Raw genomic sequence first — 16,245 nt, 5'->3', positions numbered from 1 at the left:
TATTTCCATAAAATACGCCACACCCTTAATCTTCGAAACCTTCTGCAAACTCGTACTCATCAATTCCATTTCCGAACAGAAATGAAGAAGAGCTGCGTCGGTCGCTCTCAGAACTTGTGGATGGTGGAGGTGGAAGTTCAGGCCGAACCGCAAACAGGCTTGGCAACAGCAGCAGCAATCCCTTCTTGGATCTCGTACCCAATCCCACCGCCGAGGTGCATAAAGTTGGATTTCTCACACGAAAGGTGCACGCCGATGCCGACGGACGCAAAAGTGAGTTGTACTTGCGAGCATCATCAAGGGCAAACCTGGATGGCAATAAATATCATCTCAAATTGATCGGGTTGTTTTGACATCACTAATGAGTCGTGTGCCACACGTGCTCGGTAAAAGGAAACCTCTGTAAGTTTTAATTTTGCTTTGGTATTGCTGACAAGTTTCACAACATGACCTCAGAACCAGGTTGCTTTTGCAAAAGGTAGAAAGTCAATGTTACCGTGCAGGTTATGTAGATTACGCGTTTCGCAGCCAATCAGGGGCAACACAAAGGCAAAAGGTGTCTGCCTCCCACATTCATTTTACTGGGATTCTTTTCTATTTTAATAATTACTGGGACATCCAATGGAATTTGCTGCTTTTCATTCCATCGATTTTCTGCTTCACGGTGCATTTTTTATCATCTGCAGATGTAAAAGGATCAATTGAGTATTGATTAGATATAGTTTGAAGTTTACTTTGGTTTTCTCGGTTCATGATAATGATTTCCTTGGGTGATGAAAGATGAATCTCTGCCAACTCCAAAATTCACTTTTGCTCCATTGTGGAAACCCTGTTGTTGGCTTCACGGTCAAGGTGTCTGGCTTGAGATCTTCGGGTCCTGAGTTTAAGCCCCTGTCATGCCGTTGAATTGTACATGGACAATAGAGGACATTGCATTAGTCGCCCAGCCACACACACCCCAGAAGATGATGCACCCAGCAACCCCAACCTGCACACAAACCACCACCAGCGTGGACCAGCAACCTCTTTAAAATAGAAGAGTATGAGATTGTTTTTTAAATTTCGATTAAAGTATTCCAGGGACTGTCATATATATATATATCACTTTGGTGTAGAAAAGGATGCTGCACATGGATGAGGGTGCCTGATGGTAGATAAAACAAGCATGCCGAATGCACACATGACCTTTGGTTGTTCTACAGCACCCAAAGGTCGGCGAGGTTGGAAGACGTTCTTAGCCGTTCTCCGTGGAATGGTTCTTTACCTGCATAAGGTAAGACCTATAAAATCCAATAAGATCCTATAATCCGATAAGACCTGCATAAGGACTCCCCCCTCACCCCTCCCCTCCCAAACCCCCCTCGCCCCTCCCCTCCTAAACTCCCCCCTCACCCCTCCCCTCCTAAACTCCCCCCTCACCCCTCCCCTCCCAAACTCCCCTCACCCCGCCCCTCCTAAATTCCTCCCTCACCCCTCCCCTTCAAAACTCCCCCTCCCCCCTCCACCCTCCCCCCCCAAATCTCCCCACCCTCCTTTTATCTCCAATTATCCCCTCTCACCCCTCCTTCTCAAAGCGTCCTCCCCGCTTCCTCTCCCTTCCAACTCTCACCTCCATCTCCTCCAACCTTCTTCCTCGCTCTGCCCCCCCCTAAAACAACACCTCACAGTTCCTCGCCCAATCACCATCAAACCTCTTGTCCTCCTCATCCTTCCCTTTCTCCGAGCTATTCGGAAATCTGTGACACACTATCAACAGCTCTCCCTACCTCCCCCTCTCACCCCTCATCTTACCCTACCCCTCCCCTCCCCTGTATCCGATGCTCCCCCTTCCTCTTCATTAACGGTTTGGACCTCAAACATCCGGGGCCTTCACTCAAACTTGACTGATCTCTCCATTCATGTTGCTTCAGACAAACCAGACTTGATCTGCTTAACAGAAACTTTCCTCCCTCAAGATGTCTCTGATTCCTTAATATCTCTCCCTGGTTACTCCCTCCTCCGGTATGATAGACCTGAGCCTCGTCCTGGAGGTGGGGGCCATTCTCAGAGAGCCTCCTCAGCATCGACGAGTCTTGCATTTCACTCAGGTCAACTGGCACGGTGTTCAAGCAGCCATCAATCATCTGGACTAGTCTCCCATCTCCACCGCCCCTGACATCAAATCATCCTGGGAATTCTTCCAAAGTATATTGCTCTCTCTCATGCACAGATTTATCCCATCTCGTCTTCACTTGTCATACCCTTCCTCCCGCCCATGGTACACGGAATGTTGTGGTGAGGCTATTGCCCTGAAGCAACTTGCCTTCGCCTCCTGGAAGGCAAATCCAACAGAAGGAAATCTAATTTCCTTTCACAAAGCCGGGAAGAAATGTGTGTCCACCCTCAAGAGAGCAAGGAAATCCACTCTCAAGAGATCTCTCCACTCTCAAGACTGAACTCTCAAACCTGTCTCCCTCTTCCAAATCTTGGTGGCATCTGGTCAAATATTTTTCTGGTGTTTGTTCCCCTTCCATCCCCACCCTTACCTCAAATGGCTACACAGCTGACGCCACACATGAAAAAGCCGAATGCCTCAACTCTGTGTTTGCCTCAAAATGTTGTGGTCCAAACCCGTCCTTCTCTTTACCCACCGTACCCAGCTGCTCCTGGACTCTGTGCCCTTCTCTCCTGACAAGGTGGATAAGTCTCTGTTAATCCTCGACTCTGATTCTGCAACTCGACCAGACGGCATCAGCCCACAGGTCCTAAAATCCTGATCTGCCGCTCTTTCACAGCCTCTCTCTGTTCTCTTCACCCTCTCTTTTTCTCAAGGTCATCTGCCATCAGCTTGGAAATCAGCCAACATTACCGCTTTACACAAAAAGGTGCAAAAACATATCCTTGCAACGACAGACCAATCAGCCTTCTCCCAATTATTAGCAAAGTCATGGAATCCATCATTGCTTCGGATATCAAATCCTTCCTCTTCTCCAATGGCTTGACCTCTGATCATCAATTTGGTTTCAGACCAGGTCACTCTACTCTGGACATGCTGCTTCTGCTGTCTCAACCATGGATGGAGTTCCTCAATGTCAAACCAGAAATTGGAGCTGTCTCCCTTGACATATCACGTGCCTTCGATATGGGCTGGCACCCTGCTCTGCTCACCAAACACTCCTCCTATGGTTTCCATGGAAATCTCCACGCATGGCTTGCGGACTTCCTCTCTGGTCGTGGTCAACGTGTGGCCTTGAATGGGTTTCTCTCATCTCCCCTTCCTGTTCAGGCTGGAGTTCCCCAAGGCAGTGTTCTGGGCCCTGTGCTTTTTCTGGTCTTCATGAATGATCTCTCCGACTCTCTGGAAAATCCTCTCTATCTCTTTGCTGATGACTCCACTCTTTGCTGCTCCATTCCTCATCCCTCAGATCAGCAGTCTGCAGCCTCCTCACTCTCTGCAGACCTGGACAAAATCACAGACTGGTCAAACAAGTGGAACATGTCTTTCAATCCTGACAAATCTCACACCCTCACTATGTCTCTCAGCAAAGATCGACTGGAGAACCCTCCCATCTACTTTCTGAACAATCCTCTCCAAGAAGTTCTGTCACTCAAGCTTTTGGGTCTCACTATCTAGCATGATCTTTCCTGGGAAAACCACATTTCCAAGACACCCTCCAAAGCCAGTCACCGACTGGGCATCCTCCGTCGTGCGAAGTCCTTCCTTGGCACACCTGAGCTCCTCACCACATACAAGGCTTTCATCCGCAGCTCAATGAAATACTGCTCTCCCCTGTGGGCTGGTGCTCCTGCCTCACACCTAGCTCAGCTTCACGCTGTTGAAACCAAACCTTTCAGAATCATTGGAATCTCCCGCGATGAAGCTAACTCCGAGGGCCTTTCACTCACTCACCGCAGGCAGGTTGGTGGTCTTTCTGTCTTCTACCGACTCCTATCCGGCCCAGCTCCCCCAGCTCTATCTGTGCTCTGTCCCCCAAGTATTCCTACAGGTCGCACAAGATCTGCCAGCAACCCTTTTCTGGTGAAATTGCCCAAATCAAGACTCTCTGCTCACCTTCACTCCTTCATTCCTGTTTACTCCCGCCTCTGGAACAAACTCCCTCACTCTGTTCAATCCCTCTCCCCCCTCCAGGTCTTTAAAACAACTGCTCACCACCATGTCATGTCTTCCCCCATCCAAAACCTTGATCTCTCCTTCCCCCGTTAATTCACCCCAGATCCACTTTTTTGAAATACAGACCTCTTTCCTGGAAGTTCTAGCGGTGTTCTTGTGTTTTATACTTCTCTCACTCCCCCCCCCCCCCCTCCCACCTTCCCATGCCTCCTCCCCCCAAGCCCTCTCCCTCCCACAGATCTCCCGATGTCCCGGCTTTCAAATGTTGTACTTGTATGCTTCCTTCTCGCTTCCCATCTTGTCTCCTGCTCCCTTTATTGTATGTTTTGTGTCCGTTTTTTTTGTGTGATTGATGTTAGCTCTTACACGAGCTTCGATCTTGGATACCAAAAAAAAATATCCTTGCTTGACTTTTACGCATACAGATGTTGCGCATCGTCCATTAAGTCACAGCACATTGAGAGGGTACTGGGTTCTTTGTGTGGTGTGATTGTAAGAACAGCGGGTAACAGAATGTGTATGAATGAGGCAGATGTGGGGGGTGTCAGGTGGGGGTGTGCCAAAACATTGCTAATCATAGTCTTTGCATTTGCTTTGTTCTGCTGTCTATTTTGGCAATGATGGACCAATTACATTTTCACCTTTTTCACTTGAATGTTCGACTTGACTCCTGAGTGATTGTGTTTTTGTGGCTCATGCAGAGGGAATACAAGGAGGGGAAAGAGCTCACTGATGAGGAACTACGAAACGCCATCAGCATCCACCATTCCCTGGCTAACCCTGCCACTGATTACGCCAAGCGGCCAGATGTCCTGCGCTTGGTCACTGCCGATTGGCGTGTATTTCTTTTCCAAGCACAGTATGCCCAGCTTCTTTGTCTTCCTTTTTGTTATATATTAGGCCTGTCTACACATCGCTTCAGTGACGAGTTTAATCAGAACACAGTATGTTGTACTTCACAAGTATTGCCTGTCTATCTGTGAGTGTCAATGAGGATGTAAAATGAAGTAAAACACATCAAAAAGACACATAATAGTTTTTGTTGTGGCTGCGGTAGTTGTTGTTTGTGTGCTATTTCCATGTAGTTTTATTTATTTATTTATTGCTTTGAGAAGTATTACTGTATATAATTTTGTGTGCTCCTCGTAAGGGGTTCCTGCTGTCATAGAATAATAAATGCTATCATTGAAACCGCTACGTTAAGCAACCATTCCCATTTCTTATTTTTCAATGATGGAAAGAGGGGCATTTAAAACGGGCATCTTTATGATTAAACAAATAAATAGACACAAATTTGTGTTCCAAGAAAATCGATTCTCTTTACAACGGAACCTTTTCATGACTGCAACAGCAAAAACTGCAACTTTAGAGCTTGCAGGCCTGCTTCTTCTTCCACAATCCCTGAAAGACTGGTTTTTAAAATAGGCATTTTTGTGATTAGACAGACACTAATTTTTGTTCCAAGTAAATTGATTATTGCATTTCCAATGGAACCATTTTTATTATCCTAAGACAGTTGTAACCTTTAGAATGAAGCATGACGCACGCACACACACACACACACACACACACACACACACGCATACACACACACACACGCATACACACACACATACACACACACATACACACACGCATACACACACACACACGCATACACACACACACACGCATACACACACACACATGCACACACACACACGCATACACACACATACACACACACACGTGCGCATACACACACACACACACACACACGTGTGCATACACACACACACACGCATACACACACACACACACACACACGCATACACACACACACACACACGTGTGCATACACACACACACACACACGCATACACACACACACGTGCGCATACACACACACACACACACGTGTGCATACACACACACACACACGTGTGCATACACACACACACACACACACGCATACACACACACACACGCATACACACACACACACACACACACACACACACACACACACACACACGCATACACACACACACGTGCGCATACACACACACACACGTGTGCATACACACACACATACGTGTGCATACACACACACACACACACACGCATACACACACACACACACACACACACACACAGACACATACTCACGCATACACACACACACACACTGGGAGGATTCCGTTCCCCCTCCCCATCTTGTCTCCCGCTCCCTTTATCTTAATTATGTTTTGTGTGTCAATTTGTTTTTTTGTGATTAATGTTAGCTCTAACACGAGTCTCGATCTTGTATACAAAAAAACAAAACAAAAACAAAAACCCCTTTTACATGCTTGAGAGATTCGACCCTTTGGACCCATTAGACACAAACTACAACGAGAACGTTCATGGAATGTTCGACCGACCCAGGGGGCGGGTACTCTGCTTGTTTTAAGTCATAAAATCAAGGTTTTCTTTGTGTAATGTTCCACGACCATCGCCTTTTGCTTCTGTTTACATTGACCGACATATTGCTCATCCGTTGATTTGCTCATCATCATTTTGTCCACGTTACAGATGTATTTATCTCTTTAGATTTAATTTGTGAGGTCAACAGCACAAAGCTTCTTTCCCCTTCATCCCACTGCCAGGAACCAGGACGAAATGGATTCATGGATATTCCGGATCAATTTAGTTGCAGCAATATTCTCCGCTCCTCCTTTTCCTGCTGCTGTGAGCTCACAGAAACGTTTCACTCGACCGTTGCTGCCATCGATCCCTACGAAACTCTCTCTGGTGAGTTATAAGTTGACAAACTTTACATCATCCTCGTGATTGCTCATTTCCATCTCCACCCTACGGCAATGCTATAGGACGTGGAAGTGTATGTTCTGCAACTTCAGATATGGTGGGTGAAAGTTAATTTGAGGAAATCCAAGGAAACTTGAACACAGGAGTCGGCCAACTCGACCTCCGTGCCTGCAACGCATCCACAACCAATCGCCTTAATCTGTCAATTTTTTGATCTTCTCTGTATATGGTACTTTATTTTTTTTTAACCATTAATTTTTCAATGTTATAATCCATATTCCGAAATAACTTGCATATCACATCTAATCTGCAGACATGTAATTTGAAAAGGGTTTGGGGTTGGGGTTAGGATATACAGTATATACATTTGCAGTGCATTCAGAAAGTATTCAAACCCCTTCACTTTTTTCACATTTTGTTATGTTGCAGCCTTATGCTGAAATCGTTTAAATTCATTTTTTTCCCTCATCAATCTACACTCAATACCCCATAATGACAAAGAGAAAACAGGATTTTTGAAAGTTTTGCAAATTTATTAAAAAGAAAAAACTGAAATATCACATTGACATAAGTATTCAGACCCTTTGCTATGACGCTTGAAATTTAGCTTAGGTGCCTCCCATTTGTCTTGATCATCTTTGAGATGTTTCCACACCTTGATTGGAGTCCACCTGTGGTAAATTCAATTGATTGGACATGATTTGGAAAGGCACACACCTGTCTATATAAGGTCTCACAGCTGACAATGCATATCAGAGCAAAAACCAAGCCATGAGGTCGAAGGGCCTTGGTAAGAGAGGTGACCAAGAGCCCGATGGTCACTCTGGCTGAGCTCCAGAGACCCTGTGGAGAGATGGGAGAAACTTCCAGAAGGACAACCATCACTGCAACTCTCCACCGATCTGGGCTTTATGGCAGAGTGGCCAGATGGAAGCCTCTCCTCAGTGAAAGACACATGAAAGGCCGCTTGGAGTTTGCAAAAAAGCATCCAAAGGACTCTCAGACTGTGAGAAACAGGATTCTGTGGTCTGATGAAACCAAGATTGAACTGTTTGGCTTCTGTCTGGCCTGACGTGTATATATATATATACAGGAGCCAGACAGCAAAACATTAGACAAATACCTTGGAGTAGATGAGGGCCACCAAATGTCACAAACAAATGCGCAAAACAATTACTGAAGAACACCTGCATAGAACAAGGCTGATCCTGAAAACATATCTCTCTCCAAGAAACAAAATCAAAGCCATAAACCACCTATCAGTACCAGTGTTCCAATACAGCTGCGGAATAATAAACAGGCCACGTGCTGAAATTACAATACTAGATATCAAACGAAGGAAACTGCTTACTCTCCACACAATGTTCTATAAAATTCAATGCAATCCAAAAATGTACCTGCTGAGGAAAGACAGAGGTGGTGGCCTGATGTAACTTAATCAAGTGCATAGAGCGATGACTGTAGGATTTGTAGGCCTGCACGTTTAGTACAGTGCATGAAACGTTCAACAAATTACGAATACAATTCGTACATGAGCATGAAGACAACAAACCAGAAAAGGTATCGCTCACTCACCTTCCAAAAACAAGACCAATATTCTAACAACGGCTAGCCAGGCTTGGATCGGGTGAGTGGAGAATCTGCTGTCCCCCTGTCATGTGACCAGATCCTCAGCTCTGATTGGTGGACGTTTGTGAGAGGCATACATACATACACTGGATGGACAGACACATGCTATTCCAGACGGCATTGCCCTACAGGCTATGCGGTAAAACCACACACACACACACACACTACTTTGAAGGAAAGGTTGTTAAAACGACAAACCAGGGGTCATGCCACCAACATGTAAAGAACAGAACTTTTATAAAACCAATTAATTCAAATGATTTGTATAAACTCATTTTTGAAACATACTGGTTGAAGCACTTTGCAAAGACCACTTCACTATTGTCTGTTATAAGCTAATGCGCTCATAAGGAGTCAGACCAATTACGTCTTCAAGTACATCATGACATCCACACATGAACTGCATGCCAATACCTTTACATAAGCCGTGTTGCCAATCGTCAGACAAAAGTTCCATCGCTCATCGCTGCTTCCCATTCTTCATTGTGATCTTTACTCGTGCTGGAGTCTCTTTCACCGTTTCCTCAATGAGTGTATATGCTCTTCATATACTGCATTCGCTAAAGTCGTGTTCTCATGTTCAAATCTGGAACGGGAACATGTCCTCTGGTTGATGAGCCATGTCTCAATTTTTTCTATGCAGCGCTTTCGGAGATATAGAGGTGCAAAGTTTTCGGTTTTTCCAAGATGGCGCCCATACCACGTGACCAAATCTGGTTGCCTCTGGAACAAACTCCCTCACTCCCTTCAATACCACTCCTCCCTCCAGGTCTTTAAAACAGCTGTTCACCACCATCTCTTATCTTCCCCCATCCAAAACCTTGATCTTTTCTACCCCTGCTAATTCATCCCAGATCCACTTTTCTGAAATACCGACTTCTTTCCTGGAAGTTCTAGCGGTGTCCATATGTTTTTTTTTAACTCTCCCACCCCCCACCCCCTTCCCTCGCCCCAAGCCCTCTTCCTCTCACAGATCTCCCGATGTCCCTGCTCTCAAATGTTGTACTTTCCCCTCTCTCCCCATCTTGTCTCCCGCTCCCTTCATTGCATGTTTTATGTGTCTGTGCATGTTTTCATGTTCAATGTGCTCGCTCTTACACGAGCCTCGAACTTATATACCAAAAAAATTAATCTTTCTCACTCCACCAGTAAATGTCCTCAGCCTTGAGTTTTAGGAGGTAATGATATAATATCAGCATACCCGAACAGGAGCAAAAGCAAGGACAAACTTTACAGTTCCTTAATTGGGGATTCTCGTTTTTAACTACAAATGATGGCAATTGATGTGGCTCAGCACTATTTAGAACCCCCATTGCTTGGTGGCAGCAGCAGGGGGAATATGTCTCGGTCTGAGCCGACCTCCTGGATCTTCTTTGTGTGCGCATGCATATTAATGGGATGACTCGTCCCACCATGGAACGAGTTGTACAAACTTTAAAATGATCTTAACAGCAAAAGTCGAAGTCGTAATTGAAGGCTCGGAGTTCTTTACCTACTGAGTTTCCACCTTGCATGACACGTTTTAATAAGAGAACATGGGCTGGCAGGATGTCCTGGAGATGTGCACACTCACATCTAAGCTACGTAGCCTGGGTTTGAATCCCGACCCAGCTATAAACTACCCCAGTGTTTCACAGGCACAGGGTGACTCATCATTGTGCGTTTGATGATGGACGTTACACTGGGTGTCCCATCTGACAGCATGAGTCGGTGAATGTTAAATATCCTTCCATGAAGAGTAGACGAGCCATCGCCGCTACCCTGGCCCAATTAGATCCTGCCCTAACCCTAACCTGCCCCATTGTATCAGCGGCACAGGTATCACCCTCAACCAATCTTTCTTTCTTGTGTATGACAAAGTATAGCTCACGGATCGAAGTCTAAGTTGGACAGTCAAGTCACAGCACTGTCTGTAGTTAGGTGGATCGCCCTAAATCCTTCTTCATCAAATTCCAGCAGGTGACACCGGAATCACAATGTGATGAATAGCCTAATCTGGGTGACCACAATCACATGCTGGGCTGTCTTTGAAATTCCATTTGTGGAGGTGGTGTGATGTCCTTGCAATGGACGGTGCGGATCCTGTTGAGTGCAGACCACTCTTTCATTAAACCCCGCATCACTCTAAATATTTACAGAGCCCCAGCAAGATTTGCGCGACTTGAGTCGCATATTTGGTAGACCAGCAACGGTACCTGCTCTAGGGGCGGGGCTTCAATTGGGAGGCCCCAATGAAAAGGCAAAATATCAGAAATTGAATTTTTTATTTATTTCAAACGATTTATATAAACATCCGTTAAATCATATCACACGCAAGTCATCACAATCTAAACAGTATTTGTAAAATTTCAATAAAAGCCACATCACTGTTCATATCGGTAAATGTTATTCCATCGTGTTTGGAGAAATTGGAAAAATGGGAAAAATGGGAAAACAATATAGCCTATTTTACTCCAGGGGGTTACCCACCCAAAATTTCGTTGCGATCAGTTCAGCTGTTTTTGTGGTACCTGGGAACAGACAGACAGCCATTTGGTGAAGTATAGTAAGATTCTGCAGGTCTTCATGGATCGGAAGCTCTGGGTTGGCTTTGATGCAGTGAAACTTTTTCAGCGTTCTTGCCTTCCGGCACCCATCAGGGGTTGGGATGTCAGACAGGACTGGGAGCCACTGCACGGGTGTTGATTTAAGCGTAACACCGATTATCCGCATCAGTGTTTTCACGACAGGGTGTCGTTGTGATGACATTAGTTAATAACAGGGTGGACCAGAAGGTTGCCATCTCTCATCATCATCCCCCTCGGCCAATGGTTCCTTGTGTTGCATGCAAAAGATGAAGACAATTACATCACATCATTTGGAGGCCTGCAGGTCCACTGCTTCTTCCAAGCAGCGCACCGTTACATCACCTGCAAAAATATCTGCGTCTTACAAAATCTGTTTTGAAAGGAAATCGAATCGAGCTTTAAGTTCACTGTGGGCATGTTTCTGTCTGGATGTTCGTGTTGAGGGTGAGATTTTGTCAACTCCAAATCACTTGACCAAGATGGTGGCATCGTTGCAAAGTTGTACACTTATTAAGGAACAATGAGCACTTATCTGTTTTGTATGTGCGGAAGACGTGAGTATTATCAAATTTTACAGACAAATCAGAGCACAGTGTGGGGGATCCTGCCTGGACCGAAGAATTATATACAGGTGGATAGACAAGATTGGAAAAGCAGACAAAGTGTACATAATGAATAGCGTCATGGGAGACCACCGGAGGCCATATCTGCACAGAACATTGCCTTTGGGGGCGGCTCATCCTCCCCCACTCCTCTTTCTCTCTCCTTCCATATATATATGTATATATATATACACAATGCCGTCAGAAAGTATTCACACCCCCTGACTTTTCCACATTTTCTTGTGTTACACTAGCCTGAATTTTAAATGGATTAAATTGTGTTTTTTGTCACCAATCTCCACATAATACCCCATAATGTCAAAGTGCAATTCTTTTTTTCGAATTTTTTTCTCACAAATTCATTAAAGATGCTAAGCTGAAATATCTTGTATTCAACCCCTTTCCTATGACGATCCAAATGGAGCTCAAGTGCATCCAATTTCCTTTGATCATCCTTGGGATGTCTCTACAATTTAATTGGAGTTTAACTGTGGCCAATTCAATTGATTGGACATGATGTAGAAAGAAACACACCTTTCTATATAAAGTTCCACATTTGACAGTGCGTGTTAGAGAAGGAACTCTACCATGAAATCCATAGAACTCCAAGATAGAATTGTGAGGAGGCATAGATCTGGGAAGGGTACAAAACAATTTCTAGTGTTCAAAGTTCCCAAGAGCACAGTGTGCTCCATCATTAGGAAACGTAAAGAATATGGAACTACCCAGACTCTTCCTAGAGGACTGGCCGAACTAGCTGAGCAACCGGGCAAGAAGGACCTTGGCCAGGGAGGTGACCAATAACTAAATGACCACTCTGACAGAACTACAGATGTTCTTGGCTGAGATGGGAGAAATTGCCAGAAGGACAACAGTCTCTGCAGCACTTCACAAATCTAGGCTTTATGGAAGTATGGCCAGAAGGAAGCCACTCCTGTGAAAGGCACGTGACAGCACGCCTGGAGTTTGCAAAAAGGTACGTGAAAGAATCTGAGAGCATGAGGCAAAAGATTCTGTGATCTGATGAGACAAAAAATAGGCCTGTTTGGCCTGAATGAAAAGCGCTACATTTGACGGAAACCGAGCAAAGCTCACCACCCATCCAACACCATCACTATTGTGAATCATGGTGGTGGCAGCATCATGCTATGGGGATGCTTTTCAGTTGCAGGGGCTGAGAGACTTGTAAGGATAGAGGGAACAATGAATGCAGCCAAATACAGGCAAATCCTTGGAGATATTTTGATTTGATTTAATGAGAATATCCCTTGAGGAGATATTCAAAAATATTGATATTTTGATTTTGATTCAGAGTACAAAAGACCTCAGACTGCGGCGAAGATTTACGTTCCAACAGGACAATGACCCCAAGCATACAGCCAAAGCAACACTGGAATGGCTTCAGAACAAGAATGTGAAAGTGCTTGAGCGGCCCAGCGAAATCCCAGACATGAATCCCATTGATATAATCTGTGGAAACACTTGAAGATTGCTGTGCATCGACGCTCCCGTGCAACTTGACAGAGCTTGAGCAAATCTGCAAGGAAGAATGGGAGAAACTCCACAAATCTCGATGTGCAAAGCTGATACAGACATACCCAAGAAGACTCAAAGCTGTAATCACTACCAAAGGAGCTTTTACGAAGTATTGACTCAGGGGGTTGAATATTCATGCAAATTAGATAGTTCTGGATTTCATTTTGAATTGTTTTGTAAAAACGAATGTAAAAAAATCTACTTGATATTATGGGCTATTTTTTGTATTTCAGTGACAAAAAAATCTCAATTTAATCCATTTTAAATTCAGGCTGTAACATAACACGATGTGAAAAAGTCAAGGGGTATGAATACTTTCTGAAGGCAAGAGATGTATGTAGATTATTCTATAATTGAGTGCTCCAACCTATGACCGAATTATGTGACGTCACCACCACAACGTCCGCCCTGTCTGCAACGCTCTGGAAAAGCCATCCTGCAGCATTACATCATAAAAATGTTATTTCAGTCACAAGTGTGTGGAACACTGGCTATGATGTCCCGATAAGGGCGAAACCAGGTCTCGCTTTGAATGAACGAGTTGGCGTCGAGGCCATTTTATAGCGCAGTAGTAAATGAACAGACACACCACATATGAATTCCAGATGTTTTTGTTCAAATCCTGAGGAAAAACTGCTCACCTTGACAACTCATCGTTGCACCTATTCATATGTGAAATCAGGAGCAGCAAATGCAGTCGCACGAAGCAAAGCTGGTGGCGGTGCGGAGCGACATCGACGAGTGCAAGTCGAGTGCAGCGGCCAAACAATCCCGCGGTCGCGAGAACGACGAACACCGCGTCCGCGAAAACTACCTTCTGCTCGAGGTGAGCCGAGACTCGTACCTTGCATGCATGTACCTACAAACACCTAAGCTTTAAACTGAGGGACGTGCCGACATTTCATGACGACATGGTCTCTTGCTTTTGTTTACGCTAATGAGCCGTCATTGTCCGCCATTTTGTACCTAACAACCACGCCACCCTGTTAAAAGAAACCGCAAAAGGAATTCCTTTATTTAGCAAACACACACATCAACATTTCGGGCAATTCAAGCAGAAACAAAGGCTGTTTAGAAATGTACCTGAGACGGACTGTTAATACTAACAATCTCGCCTGTTTATGATTAAAAGGGACTGATCGAAATGTGCAGATCTCGAAATAAGTGTCACATACCTGCGATGCCACACATGCCATTACCTTTTGCTTCCTTAACAGCCAAAGTGATGTGAACTCGCCCTCGTATGGTCATTTCTAACGACCGACTGATCCATCTCTGCCTCGGCCATGCCATCTCTACACATTTCATTGGGAAAATATGATTAGAGCGCATCCTCATATTAACGAGAACATTTTCCTTAATCGTAAAATTATTTATTTATTGCTCACGACTTATCAAACAGAGTGACCACTATATTCGTCATGGGTGTGTGTCTGTGTGTCTGTCTGTCCGCAGCATAACTACCCGATGATATCCGATCTTGATGAAACTTGGGTGGGAGGTTGATATCATGATATAGTTGTGTCCTGCCTAGAGTGGGCGTATTGCGCCCATTGTGGGCGTAGCCACGCCCGAAAAAGATGTCTTTTTAGAGGGTAATCGAGTTAAAGCTACATCTTCTCCGAGGGGTTTGGTGGAATCTGACAGGGGTTTCGATATTTAGTTAGGCCAATGTCATGTGTCTAGCCCCAGGCACATGATATTTCATTTTCGCCCCAAGGTCAAGGTCACGAAATTTAGAAAAGGCAATTTTTGATGGTTTTATTACATTGTTCGCTCCCTGATAGGGTGAAATGTCGTAAATGATCTTATATTATCACATACATCATGAAATACAAGTTTTCCAACAAATTTCAGAATCTTCGACCTTTGAAGGTCACAAAGGTCAAATTTTCAAAGTTGTCGGAATCGAACCGAAATTTCGGTATTGTGTAGCTAACTCGCCTCATAACTGATTATACATTATTTTCTATCTCATTTCAAGGTCAGTAACCTTCGTTTTGACATTTCAAGGTCACAAAGGTCAAATTTTCAAAGTTGTCGGAATCGAACCGAAATTTCGGTATTGTGTAGCTAACTAACCTCATAACTGATTATACTGTATTTTCTATCTCATTTCAAGGTCAGTAACCTTCGTTTTGACATTTCAAGGTCACAAAGGTCAAATTTTCAAAGTTGTCAGAATCGAACCGAATTTTCGGTATTGTGTAGCTAACTAGTCTCATAACAGATAATACATTCCTATTTATATATTTTCAATGTCGATTTTGACCTTTGTCATTGAATACCGCTCGCTCGTAAACCATCGTCGTCTCCTGACTTGTCTATTTATTTTTTTCCCCAGAAAACACGATACGAAGCATATGTGAACTTGTTGACAGCGAAGCGGCGCTATGGTTCGGACACCGAGATCAGCCACCTTGAGGCACTCGTCCGGGGCCGGACGGCCGATGGCGCGCTCCGCAAAAGCCACTCGAGTCCCTCCGTAAACCAAGCGACATCACCGCCCAGGGCCCGTGTCCGTCGGAACATGAGCGAGCGCCGGGCTGCCAAGCACAGCGCAAAGAAGTGAGGAGAGCAGAGCTTCGACAACTACAAACATAGGATCCATAACCTGCTCTGATATTCGGCAAACGTTCCAGATATAAAAGGTCGTTCTCAGCTTTTGATCGCACCATGGTAGCAACGTCACCACTCTGACGACTCTTGAGGACCACTCGTGGAGTTCCAAGTCACAGAACCATAATTAAACAAAACTTGAAGGTATTACATTTTTAATTTGGCATCTTTGGCTAATTCAGGTGCAACGTTATCTGTTCTTTCGTACCTGAAAAGGAGTCGAGATAAGACTCGGACTGGAAAAGGCAACTTTGATGATCAGAAGTAAATGATGGTGGTAAGGTCGTTGCTGTTACGACTACGAGTGAGATTTAAAAAAAAATTCCTATGGACATGTGACAGTGTTTACAGATGTACATATGATGTGGCTGTAGAAACATTGAAGTCAATTGTA

The 16,245-nt window shown here is 44.6% G+C and overlaps 1 protein-coding gene across 6 annotated transcripts in view; it reads left to right on the top strand.

Moving 5' to 3' along the window:
* The window catches only part of LOC137432685 (PH and SEC7 domain-containing protein 1), a 165,501-nt gene that overhangs the window by 148,831 nt on the left and 425 nt on the right, over positions 1-16,245 (top strand). For all 6 annotated transcript variants that reach the window (XM_078783468.1, XM_068124793.2, XM_078783471.1 and 3 more), the window contains 6 exons: positions 80-273; positions 1,203-1,273; positions 4,813-4,970; positions 6,739-6,883; positions 13,915-14,058; positions 15,577-16,245. The exon at positions 15,577-16,245 is cut by the window's right edge and continues 425 nt beyond it. In XM_078783468.1, coding sequence (XP_078639594.1) covers positions 80-273; positions 1,203-1,273; positions 4,813-4,970; positions 6,739-6,883; positions 13,915-14,058; positions 15,577-15,804 — 940 coding nt within the window. In that variant the 3' untranslated portion in view covers positions 15,805-16,245. The remainder of the gene's footprint in view (positions 1-79; positions 274-1,202; positions 1,274-4,812; positions 4,971-6,738; positions 6,884-13,914; positions 14,059-15,576) is intronic.

Source organism: Myxine glutinosa, chromosome 8 (assembly GCF_964187855.1).
Source record: "Myxine glutinosa chromosome 8, kmMyxGlut1.1, whole genome shotgun sequence".
Classification (NCBI taxonomy): Eukaryota; Metazoa; Chordata; class Myxini; order Myxiniformes; family Myxinidae; genus Myxine; species Myxine glutinosa.
Note: the sequence above shows the minus strand (reverse complement) of the source record. Positions and strands in the feature narration are given on the sequence as shown.